General features: G+C 57.5%; 1 protein-coding gene across 1 annotated transcript; it reads right to left on the reverse strand.

Moving 5' to 3' along the window:
• Nucleotides 1–4,718: 4,718 nt before the first annotated feature.
• Nucleotides 4,719–8,313, reverse strand: IFT22 (intraflagellar transport 22). The gene is made up of 5 exons (XM_054167111.1): nt 8,251–8,313; nt 7,868–7,947; nt 7,611–7,700; nt 6,832–7,034; nt 4,719–5,018 (listed from the first exon to the last, which is right to left on the reverse strand). The coding sequence occupies exons 1-5, from the start codon at nt 8,287–8,289 to the stop codon at nt 4,870–4,872; spliced, it is 561 nt and encodes a 186-aa protein (XP_054023086.1). The 5' UTR covers nt 8,290–8,313; the 3' UTR covers nt 4,719–4,869.
• Nucleotides 8,314–10,753: the final 2,440 nt, after the last annotated feature.

The raw sequence follows: 10,753 nt of genomic DNA on the forward strand, positions 1-10,753 counted from the left end.
GTGAAGGCCCTGAGCTGCTTGGAGCAGCAGCAGGAGCTGCCTGTTGTGTGTGACAGTGTCTGTGTGCATGAGGAGCACTGCCCACAGCTTCCTGGGATTGGCACTCAGCAAAGGCAGCTTCTCACCAGGGTGAAGTGGTCCCTTGGGGAATCTTTGCTACATCACACCAGGGAGGACTTCTGGAGAAGTGCTAAGAGGTCCCAAGTGCCCCCACAGCAAGGTACTCTACTGCAGAGTTGAGTCACTCCAGATCTGATTCCTGCAGTGCTGCACATCAGCCCCCAGCAGCAGCAGAGGATGGGCACTCCTGCAGCTGGGGCCCTGCCTGACTGCCTGGCAGTGCCTGGGCAGGAACAGAGGAGGCCTTGTGTCTGTGCTGGCCTTTAGAACAATGCTGCTGAGAGAACAGAGACCAAAGGCCTGGCCCTGCAAACACAGGACTTGAAAGGAGCTGCATCTCTTTGGTGAGGGCCAAATGGATTTCACTCAGCTCTGCTGCTGCTCCCCAAGCCTGCTTGTAAACAAGGCTGAGCCTGGCCCTGGAAGCCACACATCTGGCTCACAGAGCCTGTGACTGCTCCCAGCACCACCACAGTCACTGGCTCCAGAAAGCAGCCTGCCAGGGGAACCCGAGGGACCTCTGCTGTGTAATGGGAGTGTGAACATCTCCAGCCACCAGGCTGCATGGTGGCCTCAGCCAGTAACTGTCTGCAGGTGGTCCTGGAGCCTTACCCCTGCATTTCCAGCTCTGCAGAGTGCTTGGCCCGGCCACACTGCCATGCTGCCTCTCCACCCACACAGCTCAGCTGCCCAGAGCTGCTCCCATGGGAGATGTGAGCTGGAGCACAGCTCACCCAACCCCTTTGTCACTGGGTGTCGATGGTTGGGCTTCCAGGCCTCAAACCCATGGGGCAGGAAATAGGTTACCCTCTTCTTCCCCTTCCCACTCCCCCCACAGGGCAAAGGCAGGCAGGGGAAGTGAGAAGGGAAACAAAAGACTTGAACAGAAATTGGAAGAAAGCACTTGTTACAAAGAGTAGAATCACAGAATGGTCCAGGCCAGAAGGCAGCTCCAAAGCTCATCCACTCCAAGCCCCTGCACTCAGCAGGGACATCCCCAGCTAGAGCAGGTTGCCCAGGGCCTCGTCCAGCCTCACCCTGAACATCTCCAGGGCTGGGGCCTCAACCACCTCCCTGGGCAACCTGTTCCAGCAGCCTCATAGTGAAGAACTTCTTCCTGATATCCAATCTAAATCTGCCCTTCTCTAGTGTGAAGCCATTGCCCCTGGGGCTGTCCCTGCAGGCCCTTGCAAACAGTCTCTCTGCAGCCTTCCTGTAGCCCCTGCAGGTACTGCAAGGCTGCTCTGAGGTCTCTCCAGAGCCTTCTCTTCTCCCGGCTGAACACCCCCAGCTCCCTCAGCCTGGCCTCAAGGCAGAGCTGCTCCAACCCCCTGATCATTTTCCTGGCCTCCTCTGGATCCTCTCCATCAGGTCCATGTCCTTCCTAGGTATTAGGGGAAAAGGGCTACAGGGGAAGGGGATAAACACAGATCTGTACAGCACCAGATCAGGGTGGCACTGGATTCTGTAGACCCCACATGTGGGGGTAGGTCAGGACCACATGGCAGGCCTGACCTTGTGGTCAGCAGCTCCCAGGCAGGGAGCCAAAGGCAAGAGAGTGAACTGGAAATTCCTCTCCCTTATATAGAGGCAGGAAAGGGGAAGGGAATAATCTGATCTGGTGACATCCCTGGGGTCAAGTTCCCACCCCCAAGAGTGACTCCCCCTGGGGGCCAGGTTCCTGCCCACCTAGAGGGTTTGGGTTTCCACCCAGCCCCTGGTAGCTCTTAAACCACAACACTCTGCAGCAATAAACCCTTGCAAACAATGACTGTGCACCATAAATGCAGGGATGGAAGCAGCCAGGACAGACAATACCAATGCCAGGTGACAGCACCCTGCCAGGAGTTACCTCAGTAACTCCTGTCTGAGTCACAGGTGGTTTGCATGGAATTCTTTGGGTTGGAAGTGACCTCTAAGGTCATCCAGTCCAAACAGCAGCTCAGCACCACCATGGAGACCAGACTATGTCCCCAGGTGCCATGGCCACAGCTTTCTGGAACACCTCCAAGCATGGGGACTCCACCACCTCCCTGGGCAGCCTCTGCCAGTCCCTGACCGCTCTTGAAGCAGAGAAATTTTCCTCATCTCCAACCTAAGCCTCCCCTGGCACAATTCCAGGCCAGTTCCTCTGCTTCTATCCTTTGTTACCTGGTTAAACAGACCAACCCCCACCTGGCTGCAGCCTCCTCTCAGGGAGCTGCAGAGAGCAATGAGGTCTCCCTCAGCCTCCCCCTCTCCAGGCTGAACACCCCCAGCTCCCTCAGCTGCTCCTCCCCAGCCCTGCTCTCCAGACCCTTCCCCAGCTCTGTCGCCCTTCTGGACCTGCTCCAGCCCTCAGTGTCCTTCTTGGAGCGAGAGGCCTGCAGTGAGGCATTATCTGTGTGTGCACGCAACCTCACCTGCCAGGCACCTGGTACAGCCCTGAGCAAACCAGCACCACCCCAGCAGTGACCCTCAGAAGAATGAGCCCAGCTCAGTGCCTTCTGTTGTTTGTAGCCACAAGGCTGAAAACTTATAACTGTTCTAAGATCATAGAAGCATGGAAGGGTTTGACTGGGAAGGGACCTTCCAAGCTCATCCAGCCCAACCCCCTGCAGCCAGCAGGGACATGCCCAACCACAGCAGGTTGCTCACAGCCCCAAACAACCTGAGCTGCACTGCTGCCAGCCATGGGGCAGCTCTCTGGGCAGCCTGGGCCAGGCTCTCCCCAGCCTCAGGGTCAACCATTTCTCCTTCTCTCCACTCTCAATCTCCCTCTCTCAGTTCAAACCATCCCCCCCTGGCCTGTCCCAACAGGCCCTGAGAAAAACTCTGTCCCCAGCTTTCTGATCTCCCCTTGAGGCACTGCAAGGCCACCAGAAGCTCTCCCTGGAGCCTTCTCCTCTCCAGGCTGCCCAAGGCCAACTCTCTCAGCCTGGTCTCACAGCAGAGGGCTTCCAGCCCTGCCAGCACTGCTGTGGCACTCAAAGATCCTTTTCATGTTTCACCTCCTGTACCTTTAGTTTACTCAGGGCTTAATAATCAGAGGAAACCTCAACTACATCCAGCATTTCCTGCTCTGGGGGATACTTTCAAGCCATTTACTAGAAGACAATGTTGTGTGAGGCTGCTTTAGCAAGAGTGCCCACCTGCAGCTCAGATACAGTGAACCATCTGCACACATAGTGCTGGGGCTCAGCCCCAGAGCTCATCTCACCTTCACACAGTGCAAGGTGAAATGGGTGCTGCTCATGGCTCTCTCTGCAGTTCCTCCTCCCAGTTCCTCTCCTTAAAATTGCCTCTGAAAGCAAAGGGTTGTGCCAGCAGGGACACAGGCTGCTGCTTGATTTGTCACTTCTTTGGCTCTTTGGGTCTGTGACAAGCCTTTGCACTGGTCTCTTCTTGGAGCTACTGAGCTGTGCTACAGGCTGAGCACTGCTCTCCTTCCTAGACTGAGGCAAGATGATAAGAGCTCCACAACAGCAGCCTGAACTTGCCCTTTGAGAACAACCCCAGGGCATTTAAAATACCTTTAACCCCCTTAGCATGGCATGTTAGTTTGCTTTCCACAGCAAGACTCAACTCAGGAGAGGGAAGAGTGCAAACAAACAAATCAGAGAGGAAATGATCTGTGAAACCACTTGTTCACTGCAGCAGGGAACAGTAACACAAGCTGTGAACAGCTGCTCCTCCTCTGCAGAACACAGAGCTTTTTATCCTCTCCTGCAGCTCCCAACACAGGGCAAATATTGCACTGCACCAAGATCCCTTGGAATGGGTTGGGTTGGAAAGGACCTCAAAGCTCAGCCAGTTCCAACCCCCTGCCATGGGCAGGGACACCTCCCACCAGCACAGGCTGCTCAAGGCCTCATCCAGCCTGGCCTTCAACACCTCCAGGGAGGAGGCAGCCACAGCCTCCCTGGGCAACCTGTGCCAGAGTCTCCCCAGCCTCACCCTCAAGAATCTCTTCCTCATCTCCAGTCTCAGTCTCTCCTCTCCCAGCTCAGCCATTGTTCCTCACCCTGGCACTCCCAGCCCTTGTCCAAAGCCCCTCCCCAGCTCTCCTGGAGCCCCTTCAGGTACTGGAAGGCTGCTCTGAGGTCTCCATGGAGCCTTGTCTTTTCCAGGCTGAACAGTCCCAACAAGCCCACCAAAAGAGTTTCCATTCCCAGACGGACCTAAACACTGTCCCTGCAACATGTTTATTTTATTGGAAGACTGAGGAAGACTGCAACCTACTCTGCCTGCCAAGGCAATGGCTGTGCAATGTGCTTTCAGGTGCTGGAGAGAGAGCAGGAGAGCCTGGAACTTCACACCATGACTGCTGCTCAGATCTCTATTCCAATTGGTTTGTTCTGTCTCCCAAAAGCATAACTTCTCCAGAGCTCACCTCAGCAGCTCACTCAGCTGCTCCAACACAACTCCCCAAGTTCCAGGTTCTGTCAGAATTTCTTCACCTAGGAGCTCTGCAGAAGGGCAGCAGCAGTGAGGAGCTGAGTCATGCCTTTACCTTTTGCTCCACACCAACACACTCACCAAAACCTTCCTGTGGTTCTGATGCCAAATCAAAGCAAAGTGCAGCTTGAGCTCCCCACAGTGCTGGCTGTGCATCCTTGGCACCACAGTCCACCTGCTGTCAGCACTGGTTTGTAAGCTCAGGGGGTTACAGCCTGGCAGGTTCTGCTTGTGAGGAGCTGATCACAGCCTGGAATAGCTGACAAAGGGAAAGCCCTCCTGCTCCTTCCCTCTTCTGGACTTCTTTTCATGTCAGGAGATAATGGACATCTCCTCCCTCTCCCTGCTCTCATTCACCAGGCTGATGATGCTCCTGAAGTATTTCAGGAACTCCATCCGGACGTCCTCAGGATCTTCCTCCAGGTTGGAATGGATCAGCCTCAGCTTGTCCAGGGGGTGGGCTTGGGGGCAAGGAGAACAGAGTTAGGTCTGTGCTTGTTGCAAAAGAAATGTTCACAGCCCAGGGCATGCTGCAGGCAGCTGGACTCAGCAGTGCCCAGTGTTTGGCTGCCTAGAAGTGCACCACAGCTTCTCAGCACCAGACACGGATGGAAGATTATTCAAGCTTAAGGTACTGGGGTTGGGCTCAGCTCCACTGAACCAGAATCAAACCAGCACTGACCTGCAGTTTGACTGCTGAAGTGGTAAGACAGGCTTTAATGTGGAGAAGGCTCCAGACAGACCTTGGAGCCCTCCACTATTCCAGGAGGAGCTACAAGACAGCTGGGGAGGGAGTTTTGACAAAGGCAGGAGGTGACAGGAGAAGGGCTAATGACTGCAGCCTGGAAGAAGCTGGATTTGGATCAGACAGTAGGAAGAAATTCTTCCCCATGAAGGTGGAGGGACTGGAACAGGGTGCCCAGAGAGCTGTGGAGGCTCCAAGCCCGGAAGCGTTCAAGGCCAGGTTGGATGAGGCCTTGAGCAATATGGACTAGGGGGAGCTGTCCCTGCCCATGGCAGGGGCTTGGAACTGGATGAGCTTTGAGGTCCCTTCCGACCCAAACCACTCTGATCATGGAATGCTATTGCTCCATCAAACACACATCAACACTGGTAATTAACATGGGCTTGATGGAACACTTGAACAGGCTGCCCACAGGAAGTGTGTGAGGAGTTCCTGTTTGTATGAACAGCCACAAATGATTCTGCAGCACACAGTGACACATCCATCCACAGGTACACACACACAGACTCACAGCATGCTGGGGGTGCAAAGGGACCTCTGGAGCTCACCCAGCCCAACCCCTGCTCCAGCAGGGCACCCACAGCACAATGCCCAGCAGCACAATGCCCAGGGGGGGCTGGAAGCTCTCCACACAAAGACACTCCACAACCTCTCTGGGCAGCCTGCTCCAGGCCTCCAGCACCCTCACACCAAACAACTTTCTCCTCCTCTTCACATCCAACCTCCTGGGCTCCACTCTGTGCCCCTTGCTGCCCCTTGGCCTGGCCCTGGGCACCACTGAGCAGAGTCTGGCCCCAGCCTCTTGCCCCCCACAGCTCCTTTAGCTCTTGCTGAGCATTGCTCAGCTGCCCTCTGGGGCTGCTCTTCTGCAGGCTCTCAGCCCCAGGGCTCTCAGCCTTTGCTCCTGCCAGAGCTGCTCCAGGCCCCTCAGCAGCTTTGCAGCCTCCCCTGGACTCTCTCCAGCAGTTCTCTGTCTCTCTTAAACTGGGGAGCCCAGACCTGGACCCAGGACTCCAGATGTGGCCTCCCTAGGGCAGAGTAGAGGGGGAAGAAAACCTCCTTTGACCTGCTGGTCACAAGACACCCATTACTAATTTTAAGAGGGAGACTGTTAGCCTTTTATTTCAAAGGACTCTCATTCTATTGATGGATAAACCACAGGCTTCAGTGGCCTCCAAAGTGTCAGTTAGCAAAACATGAACCTCAATGTAAGAAACAACCTACTGCTGGCTTACAGAGCCACAGAATGTGAGGTGTTGGAAGGGACCTCTGGAGATCACCAAGTCCAACCCTCTTGCCAAGGCTCAGCTGCATATTCCCAGTGTGACTTTTCCTTCCTGTGCTTTCCTTTTTGTGCAGCATGAATGTACTCAGCTTCCAGCTGGCCTCTGAAATTCAGTGGGTTTGTGGGTTTGCAAAGCACTCTCATACTGTTTGGTAGATTTAAATCCAAAATGCACACTGAAAGGTCTGAAGAGTTTTAAGGCTACACAGATCACTAAAAACCTCTGAGTTTTCCATCTCCTTACCCAAGGGCAGGTTTTCTGTGTCCCCTGCAGTGCCTGGCTTGTGATGTGCAACCAGGAGGCACTGACTGTCCAGCAGTGGCTGCTGCTGCACGAAGCAGGAGTACCACATCTCCAGCTCCTTCAGGTGGCTGGGCAGCTCAGGGTTGAAGACTATTACTACACCATGAGAGTCCTTCATCAGAGCTGGCCAGCAGGTTTCAAACCTTGAAAAACAGAGCAACAAAAAATGTTAAGAGAACAGCAGGATGAACTCAAAGCTCTGCAGGTTTTCTTCTTCCCTCCTCAAGAACACATCTAAATACCTTTTATTATGGACCCTTACCAGTGATCCCTCCTATTACAAATCACCCTTTATCTTAGCTGGGCCCAGAGTTTGCTGACAACTTGGGGGAAAGCTTTCAGGTTTTCCCTAAAATCTGGAAATTAAGGCCTCAGTCACATATATATTTTTATATATAGTCTCAAGTCTATGAACATGGTAACTTCAAGGAGATAAAGGCAATTTCAGAGTGGGCCTCTGTCTCCTGGAGCTGTAACTTCAGTCTAAGAGCTATGGGCTGTTGCTCAGTCCTTAGCCAAAGCAACTTCAGTGGCAGCTGGGATCATGTCACAGAGGACCTTTCCAGCAGGAAGCTACAAAGTCTAATGAGCTAAAGAGTCAGAAGTATTCCTCATCTCAAAGAGATCAAGGGGTTTAGGCCCTAAGGATGAGTGTTTTGTGCATACAGAACTATGCTGAATTAAGTACCCCGGAGGGAGCAACAACAAAGCTGCCTCACTTCTGATCGCCGCTGCAGTCCCACAGCTCAAGCCGACACGTAGGTCCCTTGCCGCCGCCGATCAGGTTTGGCTTCTCGTACTCCAGGATCCTGTGAAGAGGAGCGGAGACAGCAGAGCGTACAACGGAGACAGCGCCGCAGCCAGCGCAGGCGGCGAGAGCGACTGTCTGAGGGGCTGGCGGCGGGCCGCCGGCGGGCGGCGGGCCGGGGGCAGCCCGGCGGCGGGCCGGGGGCCGGTCCCGCGGGGCTCCACTCACCTCACACCACGCGTGGGGCTGTAGCTGCCGATCCCCTCCGTGCTTTCCGAAACGAAGTTGGCCAGCACCGACTTCCCGCACTGCCGAAAAGCAGAAGGCACACCCGTAGGCTTTTCATGTGCTAATGCCACAAGCACAAGGCGGTGCTCGGCCAAGCCCTGCGCTCTGCCTCCCGCCAGGGCCCCTGTGCAGTGCGCGCAGCCCCGGCCCCTTCCCCCCGCTCGCCGCCCTCTCAGACCCCCTCAGCTCACACGGCCGCGCAAGCGAGGCCCGGGTTAAGGCACCCGCGGCGACTGCAGCCCGCAGACGGGCGACGCGAGGCTTGGGGAAGGGACCGGGGCAGAAGTAAACACGGCTCGGAGAGAAGCGGCGGCGACCCTCACCTCCCGGGGCCCCACCAGCAGCACCTTGGCCTTCAGCATGGCGCCGGGGGCACAGCGGCGCGCGCGTTGCCAGGCAACGCGGGGAGGCGGGGACAGGGGGGAGGCGCGCTGTGATTGGCTGAGCCGCTGTCACGTGGGGTGGGGCATGCGCGGCTGTGTTTGTGCCGTGCGGCGGGAAGCAGGGAGGGCTTTCCCCCTCCCCCCTTCCCCCCCCTCCTTCTCCCCTTCCCCCCCCCTCCTTCTCCCCTTCCCCCCCCCTCCTTCTCCCCTTCCCCCCCCTCCTTCTCCCCTTCCCCCCCTCCTTCTCCCCTTCCCCCCCCTCCTTCTCCCCTTCCCCCCCCTCCTTCTCCCCTTCCCCCCCCTCCTTCTCCCCTTCCCCCCCCTCCTCTTCCCCCCTCCTCTTCCCCCCTCCTCTTCCCCCCCCTTCCCCCCCTCTCCTCTTCCCCCCCCTCTCCTCTTCCCCCCCTTCTCCCCCTTCCCCCCTTTCCCCTCTTCCCCCACTCTCCTTCCCCCCTTCCCCCCTTCCCCCCTTCCCCCTTCCCTTCTTCCCCCTCTTTCCCTTCCCCCCCTTCCCCCTTCCCCTTCCTTCCCTTCCTCCCCTTCCTCCCCTTCCTCCCTTCCCCCTTCCCCCCTTCCCCCCTTCCCCCTTCCCCCCTTCCCCCCTTCCCCCCTTCCCCCCTTCCCCCCTTCCCCTCTTCCCCTCTTCCCCCTCTTCCCCTTCCCCCCTTCCCCCCCTTCCCCCCTCCCCTTCCTCCCCTTCCCCCCTTCCCCCCCTTCCCCCCTCCCCTTCCTACCCTTCCCCCCTTCTCCCCTCTCCCCTCTCCCCGTCCCCCCTCCCCTTCCCCTCTCCCTTGCTCCCCCCTTCCCCTCCCCCCTTCCCCTCCCCCCTTCCCCTCTCCCCTTCCCCTCTCCCCTTCCCCCCCTTCCCCCTTCTCTCCCTCTTTCCTTCCTCTCTTCTTCCTCTCCTCCCTTTTCCTCCCTCTCTTCCCTCCTCTCCTCCCTTTTCCTCCCTCCCCCCTCCCTCCCCTCCCTCCCCTCCCTCCCTCCCTCCCCTCCCTCCCCTCCCTCCCCTCCCTCCCCTCCCTCTCCCCTCCCTCTCCCCTCCCTCTCCCCTCCCCTCTCCCCTCTCCCCCTCCCCTCTCCCTTTTCCCCTCTCCCCTCTCCCTCTTCTGCCCTCCCTCTCTCCCTTCTCTCCTCCCTTTCCTCCCTTCTTCCCCTCTCCTCCTTCCCCGCCCCCCTCTCCCCTCCCTCTCCCCCTTCTCTCCTCCCTCCTTCCCCTCTCCCTTCTCCCCCTTCCCCTCTCCCTTCTCCCCCCTCTCCCCCTTCCCCTCTCCCCCTTCCCCTCTCCCCCTCTCCTTCTCCCCTCTCCCCCTCTCCCCCTTCCCCTCTCCCCCTTCCCCTCTCCCCCTTCCCCTCTCCCCCTTCCCCTCTCCCCCTTCCCCTCTCTCCTCTGCAAAGCAAGGGTCTAGAATCCTGGACTGGTTTGGGTGGGAAGGGACCTTCCAAGCTCATCCAGCCCAACCCCCTGCAGCCAGCAGGGACATCCCCAACCACAGCAGGTTGCTCACAGCCCCAAACAACCTGAGCTGCACTGCTGCCAGCCATGGGGCAGCTCTCTGGGCAGCCTGGGCCAGGCTCTCCCCAGCCTCAGGGTCAACCATTTCTCCTTCTCTCCACTCTCAATCTCCCTCTCTCAGTTCAAACCATCCCCCCCTGGCCTGGCACCACAGGCCCTGCTCCAAAGCCTGTCCCCAGCTTTCTGGTCTCCCCTTGAGGCACTGCAAGGCCACCAGAAGCTCTCCCTGGAGTCAAGCTGGCAGATTCTAAGCACACAAAAGTCTCAGGGTGCTCCTGCACCACCCCAGGTGCTCAGCAGCTTTTCATTCCATTGCCATTTTCACTGCAGGCTCTCCTTGGGTGGACCATGCAGCCAGCTCTTGCAGCCTCTTCACAAGGCTTGTTCAGCAGAGGGAGAGGCTTTGGGGAATTGCAGCTTCCCAGAACAAAACATCTGGCAGACAGCTGTGCTGCTTCCGAGCTGCTGGGTGCCCAGGTAGAGCAGCAGCTGCAGGCAAGCCTTCAAAGAGGGCCTGGAAGTGCTTGTTACCAGCACTCATAAATGCAAAGCAGAGCTGCTCAGCTCTCTCTGCGGGGGGAGAGGAGTTGCTGCTCCTTACACAGGGATCGTTTGGGATGGTTCCACGTGGCAGTGGCTTCGCAGCATCCACACAGGGTTGTGAACTGCAGAGACCTTTTGGTGCAGGGTGGAGGGACTGAGACAATGGAAAAACCAAAAGCCCAGCAGCTGCACCTACCACTGAGCTACAGTCTGTTGCAGCAGGCTGGCGCTGTGTTTTCTCTTTGTGAAGAGCCAGCTGGGATTTGGGACCATGGTAAGAGGATGACCATGAGCCAGCAATGTGCCCTTCTGGTCAACAAGGCCAATGGCATCCTGGGGTGCATCAGCAGGTCAAGGGAGGCTCTCCTGCCCCTCTGCTCTGCT

The sequence above is a fragment of the Dryobates pubescens genome, chromosome 13, assembly GCF_014839835.1.
Source record: "Dryobates pubescens isolate bDryPub1 chromosome 13, bDryPub1.pri, whole genome shotgun sequence".
Lineage (NCBI taxonomy): Eukaryota > Metazoa > Chordata > Aves > Piciformes > Picidae > Dryobates > Dryobates pubescens.

Excerpts from the sequence above, each read along its gene's own strand:
- IFT22 (XM_054167111.1), bottom strand. The coding sequence starts at position 8,289 with ATGCTGAAGGCCAAGGTGCTGCTGGTGGGGCCCCGGGAG. Across the intron at positions 7,948-8,250 it reads TGCTGGTGGGGCCCCGGGAG|TGCGGGAAGTCGGTGCTGGC; the intron begins GTGAGGGTCGCC and ends GCTTTTCGGCAG. Across the intron at positions 5,019-6,831 it reads CACAGAAAACCTGCCCTTGG|CCCACCCCCTGGACAAGCTG; the intron begins GTAAGGAGATGG and ends CTTGCCCCCAAG.